The sequence below is a fragment of the Saccostrea echinata genome, unplaced genomic scaffold (genome assembly GCF_033153115.1).
Source record: "Saccostrea echinata isolate AGI-Se365-2 ecotype Australia unplaced genomic scaffold, CSIRO_AGI_Sech_v1 ptg000003l, whole genome shotgun sequence".
Lineage (NCBI taxonomy): Eukaryota > Metazoa > Mollusca > Bivalvia > Ostreida > Ostreidae > Saccostrea > Saccostrea echinata.
The window spans coordinates 13,564,438-13,587,541 of record NW_026889752.1 but is presented as its reverse complement, the minus strand read 5'-3'; the positions used below and the strand labels follow the sequence as shown (position 1 = coordinate 13,587,541).

General features: G+C 31.6%; 1 protein-coding gene across 3 annotated transcripts in view; it reads right to left on the bottom strand.

The window, feature by feature from the left end:
- Positions 1-4,190: 4,190 nt before the first annotated feature.
- Positions 4,191-23,104, bottom strand: part of LOC133178600 (pyrokinin-1 receptor-like) — a 69,999-nt gene continuing 51,085 nt past the window's right edge. For all 3 annotated transcript variants that reach the window (XM_061313329.1, XM_061313328.1, XM_061313330.1), the window contains exons 2-4: positions 7,157-7,696; positions 4,968-5,093; positions 4,191-4,804 (exon numbers count right to left, since the gene is read on the bottom strand). In XM_061313329.1, the coding sequence (XP_061169313.1) occupies positions 4,239-4,804; positions 4,968-5,093; positions 7,157-7,696 (1,232 nt within the window). In that variant the 3' untranslated portion in view covers positions 4,191-4,238. The remainder of the gene's footprint in view (positions 4,805-4,967; positions 5,094-7,156; positions 7,697-23,104) is intronic.

The window sequence follows — 23,104 nt, the reverse complement described above, 5'->3', positions numbered from 1 at the left end:
AATATACGTATTTAACTTTACAGCCATTCCACTGAGTCAACCATTTTTTTTGTCACAAGTCATCTTACATATTAACGTCATTTTCAAACTGTGACGTCACAGACATGGAGCAAAACATTACGTTACAACTGTTTTTTATGGAAGATGTTTATGACTACTATGTGTGCCAATTTCATTCTGATCTGAATTGTGGTTCTGTAAATATAGAGATACTAGTAGTTCGAGAACGTTTTGATTACCCCTCGTATATATACACATAATTTTTACAGAAATATAGGCATTATTTTACGGAAGCCTATTTATAGAATCAATCAAAAAATATTTTTGAATTCGATATAACGAATTGTCGAATTTGTTTGAACGAATTTAATTCATTATAACAATTTTTTAGGAATTCGTTATAACGAATTTAATTTGTTATAACAAATTTGTTGAATTCGTTATAAGGAATTCAAAAAAATTGTTATAACAGATTAAAATTCGTTTAAACGAATTATAAAATTTGTAATAACGAATTAAATTCGTTTGAACAAATTCTAAAATGTGTTATTACGAATTAATGTCATTTAATCAAATTCGACAATTGGGGCTTATAGAAAATTATTTTGTGAATTTGTTATAACGAATTCAACAAATTTTGTTATAACAAATATATAATTTGTTATAAAAAATTCAAAAATTGTTATAATAAATTTAATTTGTTATAACAAATTTTAGAATCCGTTTAAACGAATTAAATTCGTTATTACAATTTTTTGAATTCGTTATAACGAATTTAAGATATCGGTTATAACAGATTTAATTCGTTATAACGAATTCCAAAAAAATGTTATAACGAATTAAATTCGTTTTAACAAATTCGACAATTCGATATATCGAATTCAAAGATATTTTTTTATAGAACCTAATGGACTTCCGTATTAATTTGAACAGGTTTCATGCCACAGAAAATTTTGACAATTCTGCTAGATAATCAGCCTGTGTATTTACTCTTCATTGATTATCTTACTGTGTTTGTATTTACCTCCTTAAAAATTAACCTATTTCTGATTGAATGTTTTTACTCTACAGATTTAAAGTACATTCTCTTACTGGAGAGACTAAATTCTTATGTTCATCATTTGTGTAAGTGAATCTGGCATTGTGTATTACTTTCACAGCTTCATGACTATGATCGAATAAAAATTTTTGGTACTTTCAATTTGTATTGACTTACATGTATCGTGAAATCCTCAACTCACACCAAGATGTAAAACTTTTGTTTTGATTCTTAAAAGCATTCCGAAACCTCTCTTGGTTTACTTCAGAGACCACTATAAAATATTCATACGGAAAACCTTTTAGGACATATTTTTGAATTCGATGTAACGAATTGTCGAATTTTTAAACACAAATATAATTTGTAATAACATTTTTTTAATTATAACAAATTAGTACTTAAGTTAGTATATCTGTTATAACAGATTGCTTGAATTCGTTATATCGAAACACATTGATAAATACGGAAGCCCATTTAGGACCTATCAAAATTTTTTTTTTTGAATTCGATATAACGAATTGTCGAATTTGTTATAACGAATTTAATTCGTTATAACAGTTTCTTTGAATTCGTTATAATGAATTTAATCTGTTATAACAAATTTGTTGAATTCGTTATAACTAATTCAAATTTTGTTATAACGAATTAAATTCGTTATAACGAGTTCTGAAACTTGTTATACCGAATTGAATTCGTTAAAACGAATTCTCATATTGGTTGTAACAATTTAAATTCGTTAAAACGAATTCACCAAATCGTTATATCGAATTCATACATATTTTTCTATAGGCCCTGATTGTTGAATTTGATATAACGAATTTAATTCGTTATAGCAAATTTTTGAATTCGTTTAAACGAATTCAATTCGTTATAACAAATTCATGAATTCTTTATAACGAATTCAACAAATTTGATATAACAGATTAAATTCGTTATAACGAATTAAAAAAAATTGTTATAACGAATTGAATTCGTTATAACAAATTCTACAATTCGTTATATCGAATTCGAAAACATTTTTGATACGTCCTAAATGGGCTTCCGTAGATAAAACAGAATATTTAAATTTGTTTAAGCGAAATTCTAATTTTGTTATATCGTATTAAATTCATTTAAACGAATTCTTTAATTTGTTATTATAAATATCAATTTAAATTTGTTTAATGGAATTCAGCATTTGGGATCTATAGAAAAATATAAATGATTTTTATATAGCGAATCTACGGAAGCCCATTCAGGACCTATCAAAAAATATTTTTGAATTCGATATAACAATATTCAATAACGAATTAAATTCGTTATAACGAATTCTAAAACTTGTTATAACGAATTAAATTCGTTAAAATGAATTCTTTAATATGTTATAACGAATTAAATTTGTTAGAACGAATTCGACAAATCATTATATCGAATTCATATATATTTTTCTACAGGTCCTGATTGTTGAATTTGATTAAACGAATTTAATTCGTTGTAACAAATTTTAGAACTCGTTCAAACGAATTTAATTTGTTATAACAAATTTTAGAATTTGTTTAAACGAATTTAATTCGTTATAACCAATTTTTGAATTCGTTATAATGAATTCAACAAATTTGTTATAACAGATTAAATTCGTTATAACGAATTCAAATAAACTGTTATAACGAATTAAATTCGTTATGATAAATTCAACAATTCGTTATATCGAATTCAAAAATATTTTTAATAGGTCCTAAATGGGCTTCCGTACGAATCTTCGAATTCGTTTAAACGAATATTATAGGGTTATTGAACTTATATTGGTGAATATTGGCACGAGTTGGCTGTAGAAATGCCATCTTGCGAGTGCATTTGTACAGCCAACGAGTGCCAATATTCACCAATATAAGTTCAATAACTCCTTTATTATATATATACAACATCTCCCATTGGTTTATATTAATTATTTCAATGAAAAAATTCAAATTAATAGGAATTTTTCAGTATCGGTATTTAAATTAGGTCATGAAATTTTATAAAATTTCACATTTTCTGGCTGATCCCAATGGAATGGACTCTTGAGGATCAACAAGGACTACCAAATTTTCATCTCCTTCACTCCATCGTCATGGGAATTAGTGGATCTACCAATATTGGGTTTTTCACAATTAAGTTATACTGACAACAGAATATTCTATACTTCCGGTTAAGCGGCACAAATGTAAACAATGAAACATCTTTTGCTTGCATTATGTTTTATGACTTTTGTCGTAAGTAAAACAATATTTTGTCCGCATAAGACACGACCAAACACCTACGTGTCTAAGGAATTTTCCTTCTCCCTCCAACAGCCCAGTCATATCTGTGCAAAGACCTGCATCTACTACTGGCATATGAACACATCCCAACAGAGGAAATTCCAGCCAAGTGTGGTTTGCGGCACATCAAACTTTCTGTCTATTTTATTAATTATAGGCGGTGTAGAAACAAACCCCGGCCCCTCTACCTCAAGTTATATGTGTCCCATATGCGACAAACTATGTGACTGGGGACAAAGAGCCATTGCATGTGATGAATGCAACCATTGGTACCATGCATCATGTACGTGGGTGGACTCTGAGGAATATTTATTTCTATCCAACAAGTCTGTCTCATGGTACTGTGTAGTTTGCAATGCCCCAAATCATTCAACTGTATTGTTCGACTTAATTGACTCTGCTGATAGTAATACCTTTACTATAGTAGTTTATCAGATACCAGCATTGGGGAACCTATGGCATCATCATCCCCCCAACCATCATTAAGGCAGCCAAAAAGCAAAAAATAAACAAATGAATAATAAAATAAATAGATAAAAAATGAAATCCCCCAAAATAAAAATAAAGTTGCACTAATTTTACCATCATGTTACCATGTAAGAAATAAATTTGAATCTAGATGTTTTTTTTCAAGTGTGCCGAACTATGATAAAATCCCCTATTTCTCCGGACTTTTAGTATCCTATAACTTTAAAGGCTTGACCAATGCAATGATCAACAAAGAACTTGTTCTGTACTATTGACATATGCGTATAAATTATGTTGACCTAAATTAAAAGACTCTTCGTATCAAATCTATGACGCGGATTTCGCAATAAGAAAGCAACATCGATCAAAGAGATGCACCTAAAAAGCGTACCTAATAAAAAAAACACATTAAAAACATTTTATTATAAAAGAATATATTTTCTTTTACAGAATTAAATAAGACTTGCTGTAACGTCACAATCTTTCTCTGTTTCACCATCTTTGGAATCGACTTTTTGGTTTGAAAGCTGTTTGAAGCATTTCATTTTTCTGAGTTTTTCGATATCTTGACATGATGCATTGTTAAATTGTGTATACATCATGTTTATTTCTAGGCTCAGTCGTATACGGTTGCTACTACAACTTTTGTGACGACATATAAAATGAAGTCTTCCGTCAGAGTGCGCATGCGAACTACTTCCGGATGAAGAACACTTAACCACGGTGTCTTTGGTTGATGCTTGTTTGACTGGTCTGCTCATAGAAAGGCTTCCGCCATGTTTATTGTACGGGGTATCCAGACCTACAGGTTTCTGGGGATATATAAATCGAGGGCTGGGGGAGCCTGAATTCTGTTCGCTTCTGTTTATAAATATTGCTTTCAGTTTGTAAAAAGTTGGAAATGGTTCCAAGTTTAAACAGCACCGACAAAACGTCCTTTTAAAAGCATAGCGGAACTTCCTGGACAATAGATTATATAGTATGGGATTCACAGTTGAGCTAACAAAATATAAAACACCTGGAAACATAGAAAAAAAAGATGTTATTATAAAGAAATAATTCACTTAATTCAAGGCTTATATTTATGCTTCAGGCTTTACTGTAATTACCCTGTACATTTATTTAAGACAATTCCGTATTTCAAAATAATGGATTGAATGATATACAAGTAAGTATTTTACCTGATATGTAAAATAAATGGCTGTGGAACTCCATGGACTCAGGGCTCCAATCTTTGACATATAGTGTCATCAATCTTTGTGCGTGAAATGGCGCCCAGCAGAGGAAGAAAGCGACCACAACAGCCACTGATAAAATAAAAAAAAAAAGGATTGAGAGAGAGAGAGAGAGAATCTTCAATAGCAATGACACATTTACTGCAATTAGAACAAGCACAAAGGCAATATTGCTTTTATGTCTGGCCTTCCTTTGAAATTTCATTTTGATCTCCGTGTTACATACTAGTAATTATAAAATTAATCCCTCAATGGTAAATTGAGTCGTAGACAACAAAACGCGGATTGTATCAGCATGCATCATTATATACAGAAGCATCTTAATTTGGTGTAAAGATGTCTGACAGATGACATCATCTTCTATCGTAGGAATCCAACTTCTGACTCGTTAAGTGGCAAACAATGTTATTTGTAACAATAATATCTTGTCGAATATTTACATGTCGACATTCATGTTTCAGATGCCCTTGAGTTCTCTTCTTTACTTCAGAATTTTTTCACCTCTTCTTTACTTCAGAATTTTTTTCACTTAGACATATTCTCTTGAGGTTTGAAGTATTTTTTTTAAATTTCAGCTTAAACAGAGAGTGAGAGAAAGAGAGAGAGAGAACATATTCATTTTAATGGTTTTTGAAAACTAAAGGGAAATCAAGACAGAGAACTAAGAAAAGTAATTTTTAAAGTCATTTACTTTCCTGGTGCATTAAATTTTTTATGACACTCCTGAGGTGTACTTGACTGCTTTGACAGTAAAATGAGGGTTTAATTGATGAATTTCATTTTTCAGATAAGCCGATTTGATTGTCTTGCTTTTAAAATGAACTTTGTATATATACTATGAGCATTTTTGTTCTTTTGCATAGTCTTTTGCATCCTCAGTATATTAACCTCAAATCTACCAAATAATGTAACTTATTAAATTATTATGAAAAAACTAAATCCAGCTGAGAAAATATAATTAAATGGGGTGAGGAATATAATTCTCTCTGTGTGATAATTGCCGTGAAAAGAGTAAGGTATTCAGTTCTTAGTGTGCGGTTTACATATCTACCATACATACATATATTCACATTTTATCGACGAAATTATATATTTAGTGCAACATAGACTAATTATACCAGGTAAATAACAAAGCAAACCAAAATAAATAAATAAATATATATATAAACATATAAATAAATAAAATAACAAACAAGATGTGTTTGTGAAACACTGATGCCCCCGTATGGCAACTTATAGCGAAGGTTAAACTTTCTCAAATGCAAATCTAATATGTTGGTATCCAAAGTAAGGTCTTGTCTCGAAGAATATACCTGTGAAATATGAAAGCCCTAGCAGCAACCATGGAAAAGATATGGAAAAGGTTAAAATTTTTCAGAAGTGAGTCAAACATCAATGTCATGGTCAAATGGTCAAAATAACTGTTACCCAAGGAAAGGCCTTCTCACAAGAAATACACATGTGAAATATGAAAGCCCTAGCACCAACCATTCAAAAGTTATGGCCAAGGTTAAAGTTTCTCAAAAGTAGTTCAAACTCCAACGTCAAGGTCAAAAGGACAAAGTTGTTGGTATCCAAAGTAAGGTCTTGTCACAAGGATTACATGTATGAAGTATGAGCACCAACTGTTCAAAAGTAATGGTCAAGGTTAAAATTTTCCAAAGGTAGGTCAACCTCCAAGGTCAAGGTCAAAGTTCTTGGTAACCAAAGGAAGGTCTTGTCACAAGAATTATATACATGTATGTGAAGTATGAAAGCCTTGGCACTAACTGTTCAAAAGATATGGCCAAGGTAAATGTTGGGTTAAATTTTGCAAAACTGGGTCAAACTCTAAGGTCGAGGTCAAATATGATGGTCTTATCACAAGGAATACACATGTGAAATATGAAAGACCTAGTTCTAACCAATCAAAAGTTTTGGGCAAGTTTAAAGTTTTTACGGGCAAACAGACAGACGGACGGACAGGGCAAAAACTATATGCCCCCAATCTTCGACTACTACGGGGCATGCAAAAAAAACAAAAAAGAGATCATTCTAGACTAATCTAACAGGGCCAAATATATTTGAAGAGCGTACTTTCACCCATATAAAATTTGAAAAAAGTTCTATACTATAAAATTTTACACAAATTATACCTAGCATTTTCAGAACTGCTTTCCTTGCCCTAGCGGTCGTGGACAGAGCGCCTTTATACTGGACTCCCATTGTCGTGTCCACTTCCGTCCTTCGCAATCGAATCCCTATCAATATGTACATAATTGTAATGATACACATTGGAAGGAAAAAGAAAGCGAAAGTAGACACTTGAAACATGACGATCATCCTTTCGTGCCACTTTATTGGAATGTTACACAATAAAGTATCATTGATAGGCAAATTAGTTCTAGGATCATTTAGATAATAGAATGTGCGCGTATGAAACGGATATGGCAAAGCACAACATGCGGATATAATCCATATGCAAATGATGCATTTAAAAGCTCGCGATTGTCTAGTAACTTTTTGACCCGTAATTGGATGACAAATGGCGATGTAGCGCTCCACCGTGAATCCAGTTATGGTCAACACAGATGCGTATGACGTCCATTCCAGCAGAAAAGCTTTAAATATGCAGAAAGGTTCTCCAAATCTCCATGGATATGCCTCCCATATTGTATAAACTTCTGGTGGAAGAGCTGCAAATAGAAATTGATAATTCTATCAAATATTTTCTCTATATTTTTTTTAATTACTGAATACACAAGGCTGTCATAGAGTTGTTCAATATACTGCTTATCTTACGTAATATCTGTTATTTTCTTTAGTTTGGAAAGAAAAAGGATATTACCAACTTGAAACTTGGAATTTCCAACTTTAAACAATGAAGTGTCTTTTATTGACATGATGGGGATTTTCCAGCACTGGATGAAAAATTTTCCTACAATGATCCCCATTAATGACAATAAAACACACTTCATTGTTCATATTTATTTCACAACACCTGTTTTCATTCGAGTATTCCAACCTTAATCTTGCCTTTTCCAACTTTAAAATTCTTAATTCCAACTTTAAAGTTGGTATTTCTAACTATAAGTTGGCCTTTCCAACTTTAAAGTTGGAAATTCCAAGTTTAATGTTGGTCATTACAACTTTAACGATTGCTTTTCCAAATTTAAAGTTGGTTTTTCCGACTTTAATCTTGGCTTTTCCAACTTTAATTTAAGCTTTTCAAACTTTAACTTGAACTTTTCTAGCCCTTTTCCTTAGCTTTCCCCCCTTATTTTGAATTATTACCATCTTTATTATGGCAAAATCAATACACTGAAAAAGATTGGTGAGCGATTTCTTTTACTTTGACCTTCTCTATGACCTTAGTATAACTTCCAACTTTAAAAACCTTTATATTTCTTTTGGTCCATCTTATATGATTATATAAAGAATAACTCATACAACTCCGTACATGACAGGATTTTAGTCTTACCTGAGATCAGAGATATATTTTGTTTTGTATGAGAGAAAAAGCTTAAACAAATGATACCATTATTAGGTGTTTGATATATAGGGTGTATTAACACTATATTACATGCTACATATACTGTATCAATTCTGTATATGAAAACATAATGAAATTCCTTCTTTCATCCAATTTCATGATTACATCTTTTTCCATTGTAATCACATGTAAAAAAAAAACTGCAACACAAGTCCAGCTACAAAGTACATAACGCATAAAGCCGTACAAAGATGGAAAAGCCAAGATTATATAAAGTTGAAATTACCAACCTTAAAGTTGGAAAAGCCAAGATTAAAGTTGGAATTACCAACTTCAAATTGGAAAAAACAAGATGAAAGTTGAAATTACAAACTTTAAAGTTGGAAAAGTCAACTTTAAAGTTGGAATTTCTAACTATAAAGTTGTTGACTGTTGCTACGTCCTATCATTCATGAGGGCGTGGATTCATCATTCAGAAGGTAATAGTATTTTTTTAAATAAATGTTCCTCGACGAATTGGATACGACAAATTTACAGGAAAGTATAATGAATACAATTATCATTCTTATATTTTAAAATTTAAAATTCAATGTTTTTGAATTGACTTTTATCGTAAGTATGATATGCTACCATTGCATACATTTTCTACTGTAGGACAGCTATACTTTATCGAAACTTAGTTGATTATAAGCAGTTTTATGGCATTTAAAGAGAGAAGATTAAAATAATACAACAATAGGTTAAATCGGACAGTCACGTAATTTAGGGTGATACACATGCCAATATTCTCAATTAAGAATATACTACAACTGTACATGTATCATAATTTTATAAGCACCTTGAACGATCCTACTTTGTATCAATTCTGTATATTACGCATTTTACAGCTGTTACAGGCACGTGAGGGGCAGAAACACTCTCTTGCAGCGTTAAATTGCAAAACAAAACAATTTCATGACTATGGGTCTTATAACGACTCTGTTTGAAATGTGGTTAATTTGATCACACAAAGAGAACGCCCGAATTCCTCACAAACAGATCAAAAGCCATTATTTTTACTCGAATTTGGAGCTACTGAAGGCAAGGACTCATTATCAATGGATTCATCTCTCCGACGAGAAAAAGAAAACATTTTAGTGCGAATATAACTTGATATCAATCTAAATGGTAGAATTGCTCAATTACAGCTCATTCAAATTATCTTCATTTTTCGAGAAACGCTACAAAATGTTATCAGAAAAAATGATTGTAGACCACTTCTCTGTTATCTTGTTACCTCTCATATGTTATTCAATCTTTATGAGTTATAAATAACTCTCTTTTCACAAAATTCAAACTTACACGAACAACCCAATTATTCTCCAGGTCTATGACAGTTAGAGATGATTTTTTTTTCAAAGACCCATAGCCATTAAAATGAATATGACCTTGTTAATTTCATGCAGAATTAAAAATAATACGCCTACATGTACGTGGTCTGAAAATCCTGTGACATCCCCTCAATCATGATATAAACCAAAACTAGCGTCAAGTTTGTTAAATTGAGGAAGATATTAAATAATAGACGTGCATGCAATCGATTTTAAGGACGCTCATTTGCTATGATTTCTAACTTATCTTCAGGTTATTCTCAGGAATATGATTTGGTTTTAACCTTGACCGTCCAATCATTAGGTTTGGTTAAAGTATAAAATCATCGACCTATATTAATGGTCTTTTAGTGGTAAATTACACTAAAAACTAAATCGTGGATTTCGTATTGTTTACCATCACTTCTCTTTGAAACTTTCTCTCGGATTTTATAGAGCACAAACAGTGTATGTGTATCTATTCTATCTAACATGTACCTTATCTATGGTAACCATTTAACAAAGACAGTGTCTCTTCAGGAATAATTCAAATGACCAATGGGTGGATTTAGGGAAGTCCCTTCCTTTAACAAAAGTTTATTCAAAGTTGTGTATATCCATTTATAAAGTTGAAAATTTAAGGTCTGACGACACGATTTTGTATCCCTTCGTGATTATCTAAAAAGGAGATGTGCGAACAAGTCGAAAAAAAAACCCTTATGGTTCAACAAATAAGAAAGTGAAAAATTAAATCTCTATTATAACGCGATGTTCTTTGATATTCCAGTTAACATTAATGTATACTTAATGTAAAAACTCAATACTTTGCAATAATAATAAAACTAATCACACACCAGCACGTACACACCAGAGGGGAAGAATGATCTTTTTTTCATACTATTTTTGCTATAAGTGCGTCTTTGCTCCATTTTTTACTATTTTTGCTATAAGTGCGTCTTTGCTCCAATTTTTACTATTTTTGCTATAAGTACGTCTTTGCTTCATTTTTTACTTTTTTTGCTATAAGTGCGTCTTTGCTCCATTTTTTACTTTTTTGCTATAAGTGCGTCTTTGCTACATTTTTTACTATTTTTGCTATAAGTGCGTCTTTGCTCCCTTTTTTGCTATTTTTTGCTATAAGTGCGTCTTTGCTACATTTTTTACTATTTTTGCTATAAGTGCGTCTTTGCTCCCTTTTTTGCTATTTTTTTGCTATAAGTGCGTCTTTGCTCCATTTTTTACTATTTTTTGCTATAAGTGCGTCTTTGCTCCATTATTTGAAAGTATATCCACAACAAACGTTTAAAAGTATACATTTTTGCTGAACAAAAACATGGAGAAGGACCCACAATACCTTAAAGATATACTTTTATAACACATTTGTATCTTTCTGAAAGAAGTCCAGTTATATATTCAAGTGTCATATCACAAACCAACTTTGATATGGTTGTTCAATTCTTATGTACTCTTTTTTTTTCTTTACCATAGAAAATTGTGTACCGAGAGAATTTTTCCACAGAGAAGTTTTGTTTGTCATAATTTCATACATTTCAATAATTAGAACTCTGCTCTCAATACTTAGTTCACAGATTGAATTTAATTTTTACACAATTGAAACTATGGGCATTTGGCTCGCCTTATTCGCCTGTCGTTATAATCATTGTTATTAATATCTTATGCTCTCTCAAACGGCAGGGTTAGAAACTCCCTAAAATTTTTTTTTGTCATTCATATTTTTATTTCCGTCATAACATGCATTTTTATACAAACATTACAGAACTACAATAGAATGGCATAAAAACAAATATTCCCTAAAATTACAACTCGCAAATAATTGCGAGTACAAGAAAGTGAACTCGCAATTTTATAAGACTACTCGCAATTTTCATATGAAGTTAAATTTATATAAATTAAATACATGCTGTACATGTAACTTAAGGAAAAAGTAACTACTGTACAATACACAAAATACAACTACAGTGTGACTTTTAGTTAAATTACTGATTTAAATCAAAAGCATTGTGTTCTGTCATACTATGTAATTTTGTTACAGTTTCAATGCAAAAAAATCAACTCGCAAGTTTTTGCGAGTTACCTAATTTTTAACTCGCAATTTGGGAATTCTAACTCGCGTTTTGCGAGTTGTATATAGTGAATTTCGAACCCTGAAACGGTTTCAAATGTTTAAAAATATTATATAATTATATTTAGTAAGATTTCAGAAATTCAATTGAAATAGAGATAGGATTATGTAGAGAAAAAAATCCCGTAGAATCTTGTACAAATGCCTGGTAATGTAAACATTTTTGTGAGGAAACTTCTTAAAGTAGTAATATTTCAGTCACAGATTCTTGGGGGAAAATATAATTGTATATTATTTTATCGTCTGAACTTAATGCATTTTGACCCATATCTAACTCATATGTAGCAATATAAAACAAGCAATGTATTCCGTTTAATCTTCTTTCTAGTCAAAAATATTTGACCTTGGTCTTTATCTAAATTTGAAACCAGTGCCAGATAAATCATATCCGATTTAGATATCATATAATTCATACGAAGAACTTCCTCGCTACCAGGAAAGCTCTGTATCGATACATTATAAATAATAACTCTAATGACTTGTCTCTTTAAGTCTATAATCCATAAAATGACAGAGTCGGTTTTGTAAAGGCGATATCAAAACCTTTTTAGATTATTTATTGTAAAGATATGCCAAAAAAAAAAAAAAAAAAAAAAAAAACCAGGCAAAATACAGAGTTTTTCCTTCTGTAAACAGCCATTAGTTTAAAATCAAGCTCAATTAAAATTTATGGTTGAGTGACATTCCAATATTTATTTATTGCTGAGCCACATTTTTTCTGAACCCTTGCTGGTAACGACTTAATTAAAATACACGAAACGGAAAAATGTCGATAATGCAAAGAGATCTGTAATTATATATTTTATTACATCTGAAATAGCTAAATGTTGTTTATTATTTTCCCCCCAATATTATACTATTTGGTTATTGTCAATTGATACATAGTAGAAAAAAGATGTGTTTCTAATACATTTCTAAGACGTACATGTATGCGTGTCAGATGTGTCTGTCCGTCCATTTATGTCTCGCTCTATTTTTCCTGTTCACTGATTTGAACATAATATGTCGATTCTTTTTTTTTTTTTAGTTCAAGCATCGAATGGACAATGTTGCTGATATTAAAGAATGGAATTCATTGAACTAAATATTTCTATCCTATCCCCGATTTTTGATTAGAGTACAATAAATCAAATCAAACCTGGATTTCGTGTAGATAAATAATTCCTTTAGTAACTTTTTTTAAAGTTCTTGAAAGGCATTTCTTCCTTTGGAAAGGGATGCAAAAGGGGGATATTTAATATTTCTTTTTAATGTTCTAAGTAAATTGTCGGAGTATTTTTAGGTGCCGTGATCTTACTTTTCCACTAAAAATGAATCCAGATTCAAAATTCAGTTATAATTAGATTTGTTAAAAGTTTAAAATGAATATATTTTTAATTCCTAGAATATTCTAAGCTCAAGCTACTTAAATGGCCATATATTTTGTTCATAGAAATTGTTGTGCATTTGACATGAATACGAGGGTTGATTTCAAAAGTAAAGTCACAACTGCTATAAAATCTTTAATAATGCGAAGTCGTCAACAAAACTTAATGTACATAAACCCTTATCCATTTTGACTGATGCCTAAAAATTTTATTCAGATATACAAAATACTTTTTAAAATACTACGATGAAGACAAGGTAAGGTTTCGTCTATCGCCCGGCGACAGCAGCGTTACCGATGTCTTTTTGACGTTACTTTTCGGCACTCTTTTCCGTGCATTCAGAAGTCTGTTAACTTTAATCTCTCAATTTTTTTTTCTGATTTTCATGTTTCAATTATCTTTATACATGTATATATCAAAACAGATAGAGCTAAATGTGTATGAAAGAAGATGGGCGAGCTCAACGTGCGATCTGCAGGAATCAAGTGTACGAAACATTTATGGTTTAAATGTCCACGATTTGGTCGGCTGACCAGAAGTGGACAGACTTAAAAAAAGTTTACAAAGTTATGTGTTACGTACATAGGAAAATGTTTAGATTTACATTGAAATTGTAATACTTTAAATTAGTTCACTTATCTTAATACAGGGTGTTTCATAATATATGTTACATTTTTAAATCTAATTATTTTTCTGACCTATATTTCTATTAGAAACTTTATATCATTAATCAATACTATATATCATTAACATGTACTTAGATAGAATAATAAGTACTAATAGTATGTCGTGAGATTCTGTTAAAGATCCGGTAGCTTCTTTTCAATGTTGAATTCTAAAACTAGTCAACATTGTGTCTTTTGAATGTTTTTGAAAGAATTATTCTGGTTAATTGAACATCTCATCTGGTAAATGTGTAACCTTGATGAATTTCAGTTCTCACGGAAGTCATATAAAACTAATTTGTAACAAGGGAGAAGTCAAATTACACTAATTCATAGCATAGATGAAGAGGGCCATTACAGGATACTCCAACATGAAAAATTAACACAAGTATGGCAAATGCATATTTACAAAGACATTGCGTTTTTTGTTACATGTGAATATGCAAGTTTGGCGAGTTTTCTGGTTAAAAAGCAGAAATCCTAACAGTGGCATCCAGGGGGCCGTCGTTATATCCCACTCAATGCACATATCGCTCAAAGACAGAACGCGGAACGGTGTCGTAAATATAATTACAAGACATTCCCAATATGACAAAAGTCATAAGATGTCTGTTACATTTTTGCATCTGGTAAAACTTACTGCTGAGATGCAATTTATTCTTGTTATTGTATATCACTATTTTTTTTACAGGAGTATAGAGTATGCATCTTCGTAAAAAAAGTCCTGTCAAATTCTAATGCCCAATGCTTAAAGTCACTGGAATGGAATCCCACCCACCCCCACCCCCCAGTTTATTCGTTATTTTCATATTGCCACAAATTTAACGGTTTTGATGCGATTTTCAATTAAATTCCTGAAATAAAAAGTCAAGCCTGTATAATTAAGTCTAATGTAAATTTTGAATTTAGCGGGTGCCAGTATATTTACTGCCACCCGCTAAATTCAAAATTTACAACATGACACTAGCTGTGTATACCCAAGACAAGGCGGCTAGACAAGACAATATTCAAATATATTTTTTATTAATTAATGTGCTTAGTCGAAATATTGAAATTTGTGTTTTTCGTTACACTGTAGGTAATGTATGAAATACTTATGTGTGAAAGACAAAAGTATTTCCGATATTTGTCCATTTTTTATAAAATACTACGCTAAGGTGTATCAGGATCGACACATGATCAAAATAACGGAGAATTTCCGGAAGTGACTTATTGTTGTAAATGATTTTCTTCTCTCGGGTAATATTTTTTTTATTCACTAGATTTAAGGTTATGGTGAGTTTAATTAATATAATATAAAAACGAACAGTTGTATTTATGACTTAATGACGATCTTTAACTCCGTCAAGCGTTCCTCTAGGAAATAGATGCTGGTGATATATAGTAGGAAAGTCCTGGCTGACGTAATATGTCGGTTCATTATAAATCATGTATAAATGTTCCCAATATATTATACGTTTGATGGAAAACAAAAAATATTTAATCTCCCATAAATGCTCTATTAGAAACAGAAAAATTGTTTAGATGCACATTGACATTTTATTCTTAAATATCAGAAGTCAAGACAAGCATATTCAAGAAATGCTAAAAATACTTTTCCACTGTGCTTTGAATATCTAAAGAGACAAGTTGACGCTTTTTTGGCCATGAATTAAGGTATTCAATGTATAACGACCATATTTTGTACCTAAAAATGAATGGTCCAATATTTTTAATCACAGTAGCATTTTGAAGGTGTTACCAAATAAAAATGCTCCACCAAAGGAATTTACAAAATTTTGATTATTTTTCAGTTAATTGCACCTTGAGTTTTACATTGAAGTCTATGGGCAGTGCATGTTTTTTTAAGATATTGTAAAAAGTAATTAGAATTTCAAACAAATCTCTTGGTGAAAATATGCATAAACTCTCTCTTTATTAATCTATGAAATAAAATGAATCATTTACCACAGAAATTTTGAGAAATTAAAAATTTTCTGATTTTAATCAAGGGGAGATAACTCTTCAAAAACTTTTAAGGTGCAAAATGACCGGCGTCTTACTTGTAATCAGTCATGTGAATTTGGTTCATTTCACTTTTATCGTTATCTAGCAATGCATTTTTAAATAGTTTAAATTTATTCAAAATTGATAAAAATCCCTTCATTATGCATTGAATACCTTAATTAAATATTTCTTCAATCGAACAAAGATATGTGATTATATTTCTTAAAACTCTTACGGTATCGTTATTTTAGTAGCTTTTTTCCCCCTCGCTTTAAGGTCTAAACAGAAGAACAACAGAATGGGTGTTACAAAAATTATAGACTGATATACTGTATATTCGTTTTCGCCCTCGCCGCTAGTCGGCAAATTTAAAACGGGGTGAATTAAAAGAAGACAGGCTTATTTCTTTAAAAAGAACCGTGTTTGGGCGAATTTAAAACGGGACTAAATCGTTCGCAAGAAGGATAAGGCGAAAATGTTTCTTCATACTCATGATATTGTGAAGAAAGGCCGAAAGATCAACATTCCCCAGACAAAAACCAATTAAATCTTCAGAAAATGCAGCAATAATCAGATAATTTGCTGCAAGACCTGCTTCTTTTCTTGCAAGTACTTATCCCACAAAAGCTCTTATCCAAAACTACAATCACATTTACTGTATTACAGTTGTAATGCATGTAAGGGCTAAAATGTATTGGAGAATAGGTTTCTAATTCTCAAATAACGGAGAACGAAGAAATGGGTTTTTTTCTTATCTGTAAATACATATTTGTTAAAATGCATTTGCAGCACCAAAATAAATCTGAACACACAACATTGTTTCCCCTAACTACATTAATTATCTGTGATCATCACCAGACCTCTTATAGTTATTGAGATTTTATTGACGAATTCCACCGAGCTCCTTTTTAGTTTCGTGATGTGCTTTATCCCGCTGGGAAAGAATTACTTGTTTATCGACACTCACGTGAGAAAAACAACACTATCGATGAGTGAAATATTTGATCAGTATTCCCATTGCTTGGGTAGAAACAAAGTTCATGGTTATCCAAGTAAGAAAAAACAACAGAGTGTTTAATGACATACAGAGATAATTATAAGATTATACAAGGATGAAAAAACAACACCAGGTGTATCTTTGATCATCTCTAGGACTCTATCCACACTTCACCTATTTGCGAAATATTAGTAATAAACTGCAGGGCTGGGAATAATATACTCAGGTATTTTTATTGTATATCAAAATTGCATCCAAGATAACTTTAATAAAGAATTTGTGCGATATCTACCAGGGTCTCGAGACTTTATTCCAGGTTTGTGTGTGTCATGAAGCAGTAAGTTTTATTTTGCACTACATATCAGGAATGATGCATGTTCAAAATTTGCAGTCAGTCATTTGCTTAATTAATGGAGACCCAAGATTAGGAATTAACGGAAAAATTAATGTACCCTTGTATGTATTCTCCATCAAAGTAAAAATAAATATGCAATACTTCATAAAGAGCAATGCTGATTCCTGATAGCAGAGATACACAGTGATTTATCTTAAGTTAATTTATATGTTCAAAAGTCGATATCTTTTATCAACACTTCTCCAACCAGTTTCCTTTTTGAAAGCTTCATTTTGCTATTATCTTGCCCAACAATAAAAATCTTTTTTTTCCTTTCGATTGATAGATAAATGTTACAAGAAATAGACAAGCCATGCCTGTACTGAACGTATATTTAATAAAATCCTAATTTTTCTGTCTCTCAAGGTCAACCGAAAAAATCCCCTTATTGAAAACATAATTATAAAAAAAGTATTCCTGTATCTTCATCTTTAATTTGATTTTAAAATGTTTGTAAATACATAGAAGATAAGGACTGATCATATCTACATGTATACCCCCTTTCTGAGAAAAACTAGAAAATATTTATTTGATGGAAAAAATACTTTGAATCTTCACACCGTAAGATTTACTTTGTATAGTTACTTTTTAGTTACTTTTTAGCTTTCAGTATTCTTATTTCTGGTCACCAGGTGTTTTTTGGAAGAAACTTTTGTTGTTTTAATGAGTGTTCACAATGCTAAGTTTATTCACCGTGTCTCGTGGCTCCTGAATTGTACAGATCTGAATGTGATGTTTTATCATTACTTCTCTCATTCCGCGGATGTAGCAGGTCTTGAGATTGGTGAGAGTGTTTCGCTATTTGTCAATATATTTTCGAGGTCATTTAAATTTGGTTTTCATGGTCCTATCCTCGAATATTTCAACGTTTGACATGCCAAAGTATTTAAAACTTTATTGGTGGATTGTACAAAGTTGTATTTCTGAAAGTGTAGAACATTTCTAGCGATAGTTTGGACTTTGAGATATTTGTGATAAACAACGAGATGACTTGAGCTTTACATTTGATCGTAGGAAACTATGTTAACAACTATTAACTCGGTGAAAATTACCTATGTCTCCTAACTATCGATAGATCTATAACAATGTCACATTCTCAAATAAAATAGTTTGATGACCATTTTCCTTCTTCAAAATTTTATTATAGAATAGGATTTTGACAACACAAACATCGCAAAGTTGTTCGATACTGAAGATGGAATAACCCACCAAACACAATTTATTACCTCTTTTCTGCATTGTTACATGTCCCTCCTTTCTAAAGGCTTTATACAGATAGTGTGTATACTGAATACAATATGCTTATAATAAATTTCAACAAGCATTGTGCATGATGCAAATGATACGCTGATCTTTGATATGTCTTAAAACAACAATATAAAAAGTTGGGTCACGTGATGGTCAGGTAAATGGTGGACGCTTAATTTACCTGCTCCGATTATTGACAAAAATTTTCGTATTTTGTGTGAATATAGAATTCCATTCTGTTTCAAAAGCAACATAAGAAGTGGTGATTATCAAGTTCAAACCAAGTTTATGTGATTTTGTAATGTGGATATGGAATTTTGAGTATTGTGTATTTGTATACAATTGTTTACCGTGTCGCGGAGTTCACGAGTGAGTACTCCTCAGGTAAGCCTATTGTCAACAATCATGAATTCTGACGGTGCAAACATAATGTTCAAGCCGATTTATTTGAAGAACAGAGATCTTCAATCTGACCAAAGTAACAGGGTAACTGATTTTGAACTCTATGAGGCGATTCATGATAAGATCGGGGATAACATTCACTGTATTCAGCGTGATAGAGACCTTTGGCGAGTGTATCTAAAATGTAAAGAGAGTAGGACAAAGTTGACCGTTGAAGGATTCGAGCTCCGTAACCTTTCTGTACAGGTATATGACTCAAATCCCTATTCTACAGGAGCAAAAAGTCCTAATGATCCAGTCCTAAAGGTCACAATTAGCGGATTGCCGTTATCTGTTGATGACAGTGCTATCCTTGAAATGTTAGACAGCTTCCAAGTAGAATTGAAAAGTGAAATTAAATACGAAAAAATCAGACACCCGACGACAAACCGCATGACAAGCGTGCTTAACGGCAACCGATTTCTCTACATAAAGCCTCTGGACACAGGAAAGTCCCTGCCTAGATTTGTAAAATGTGCGGATATCAAATGTAGATTGTATCATTATGGACAGGAGAAGGGTGAGTCTCAGATACAATGCTACAACTGCTGGGACACTGGGCACAGGGCCAAAGACTGTATAAAAGAAATAGCATGCCGTGTGTGCAAACGGCCTGGACATAAGCCGGGATCAAAAGATTGTGAGCACTACAGCGAACCTACTGATCGAATAGTGGTGTTCCAAGGAAAGGAAAACCCCTTATCTAACTTTTTCCCCTGTGATATCAAGGTCTTCGGGGAAACCCACAGATCGGCTGAGCATGCCTACCAGCTTACTAAAGCTCTTCGTTCTGGAGATTTCAACGCTACTGAAAACATCCGTATTGCTCCAACAGCTCTGGAGGCTAAGAGAATAGGAGATAAAGTGAAGATTCCAGAAAAGTGGCAAGATCAAAAACAAACGGTAATGGAGGAGATTATCCATGCTAAAGCTACACAGGTACCAGAACTTCGCGAGAAACTGGAAAATTCAGATGCTAGCACATTATTCGCCGAAGCCACAAACGATATCTTCTGGGGAACCGGACTTTATCCAGAAGCCACCCTCCATACAAATCCGGATAAATGGCCGGGTGAGAACAGACTAGGCACGGTTTTGAGTAAAATAGCATCAAACTTTACCAGGAAACTCAGAAGTAACTCACTACAAAGGAAGAATACAGACGATAACCAGACTAATCTGGACGGCTTCATTCGAGAGGCAAGACGAAACTCTAACAGGAAGAGAAATGTAAAGGACCAGGGGTAATTAAGCATATCTATATAGCTTCATGTAAATGGGGACAAATCTACTATCATTCTATTCTATAAATGCACGAGGTTTAAATACTTATGGGAAAAGGATTTTGTTGTTTGAATGGCTCAAAGATGCAAATTTTGACATAATTTGTTTGCAAGAAACACATTTTGTTGAAACAAGTGAAGCAATCTATAATTCACGTTGGTATGGATATAAAATTCATAGTTTTTCTAATTCGGTATATAGTAGAGGTGTATCGATTTTATTTAAAGAAAATCTTGACATTGAAATACTAGATAAACATTCTTCTATTGATGGTAGAAAATTATTGGTAAATGTTAAATTATCTGAACAAATTTTAAGTTTGGCCAATTTTTATGCGCCAAATAATGAAAATGAGAAGAGTATATTTTTACATAAAATGTTGAAATGGGTCAATAAACATGCTATGAATTTAGATAACTTAATAGTATGCGGAGATTTCAACTGTCAAATAGATATCATCGAAAATAATAGAAATGTAAAGGCTTTAAGAAACTTTATGAAATCATTTAATTTGATCGACTGTTGGTCCTTCAGTGATAAAAATAACGAACAGGGATACACATGGTGTGATGCGGACAATAATCCCAAATCTAGAATTGATTATGTATTTATGGCAGAAAGTTTCTGCTTTAGATTTAATCAAATTTTATTAAGAAAAGCTCCTAATTATGACGGGACAAGATTTAGTGACCACTTAGGTTTATACTTTGATTTCTGTACAACAGAAAATATTAGAGGGAGTGGTTATTGGAAAATGAATACGTCACTTTTAAACAAAGAAAAATTTTGCAATGAAATAAGAAACTTCATTAAAAAAGAAATATCTAGATTACATGATCATGACCCCATCGCTAAATGGGAATGCCTGAAAATATCAATTAAAAATTTTACAATAGCCTATTCTAAAGAAAATGCAATTTCCAAAAAAAAGCGAATTAATTTTATTGAGAATCAAATTAAAATATTGGAAAATAAACCCTATTCTCACATAAATATGAGATATAAACGACAACTTGAAAATGAAATTGATGAATTCTATGCACAAAAATGTAAAGGGGCTTACATAAGATCGAGGGCCATCTGGATGGAAAAGGGCGAAAAAAGTACTGCATATTTTTTAAATCTAGAAAAAAAGCAACAGGGCGACAATACAATTAATAAAGTTACTAATGACGATAATATTGTCTATCAAGAAAATGATGATATTATGAAAGCTTTAGTCGATTTCTATAATACATTATATAAGAGTAAAAGAATTTGTGATCACGATATCGAAAAATACCTTGAAAATATTGAATGTCCGAAAATTAGCGAAAATGAGAAAAATAATTGCGATAAGTTACCGACAATGTTTGAGTGTAAGGAAGCTATTAGTCATATGAAAAATAACAAATCTCCTGGATCAGATGGACTTCCAGCAGAATTTTATAAAATGTTCTGGAATGATATTAAAGATATATACTTCTCATGCTTAATTAAAAGTATTGAAACTGGAATTCTACCATTTTCACAACGAGACGCAATAATCTCCCTAATTTACAAAAAAGGTGAAAAAGATAAATTAAAAAACTATAGACCGATAAGTCTTACAAATGTGGATTATAAAATTTTTGCACAAATTTTAGCCTTACGATTACAGCTAGTTGCTAAAAATATTATAGGAAAAGAACAAAGTGCATATATCAAAGGAAGATACATCGGAGAAAATGCGAGACTGATACTTGACATATATGAGCACTGTATGAATCATGATCTTGATGGCATATTGTTATTTTTAGATTTCGAAAAAGCATTTGACTCTGTTGAGTATAACTTCATGTTCAAAACATTAAGCAAATTTAACTTTGGAGAACACTTTATTGACATGATCAAAACTCTGTATAATAATCCTACTTTCAAAATTAAAAATAACGGATGGATTTCAAAATCTTGCTCTATGGAAAGGGGAATACGTCAAGGATGTCCGGTGTCTGCACTTCTCTTCATTTTCGTATTAGAAACACTTGCTATCCAAATTAGAAATAACAAAAATATACATGGTCTATCATTTAATGAAAATGCTTCAAAAAACATCAAGATAGTTCAACATGCTGATGACTGTACAAATGCATTAAAAGATACCAACTCATTGGCAACTACTTTAGATATTATTCACCAATTTAGTAAAGTTGCTGGTCCGAAACTAAACTTATCTAAAACTGAATGCATTTTAACTGGTTCCTTAATTGATAAGTACTGCAACAATGATGACTTATTTGGTGTAAAAATCGCAACTGAAAGTGTTAAATCTCTTGGAATATACTTAGGTCATAATAAAGACGTGTGTTATGAAAAAAACTGGCTAAGCAAACTTGAAAAACTTGAAAAAATCCTAAGTGTTTGGCGAAAACGCAAATTAACAATATTTGGAAAATGTACAATAATCAATACTTTAGCAATATCAAAGCTTGTGTATAATGCATTTATTTTACCTAATCCTGACAAAGACTTCTTTAAAAGGGTTTCAAAAATCATTTTCAACTTTCTATGGAACAAAAGAGAGAGAATTAAACGAAATACTTTGATTGGTAAAATTGAACAAGGAGGAATAGGGATAATTGATGTTGAAAGTAAATTTTCTGCTGCAAAAGCTTCTTGGGTAAGAAGAATTTTAGATAAAAATACAATCACGCACTTTACTTTAAACAGTCTATTAGAAAATAGTAATTTATCAATACATGATATTATTAAAACAACG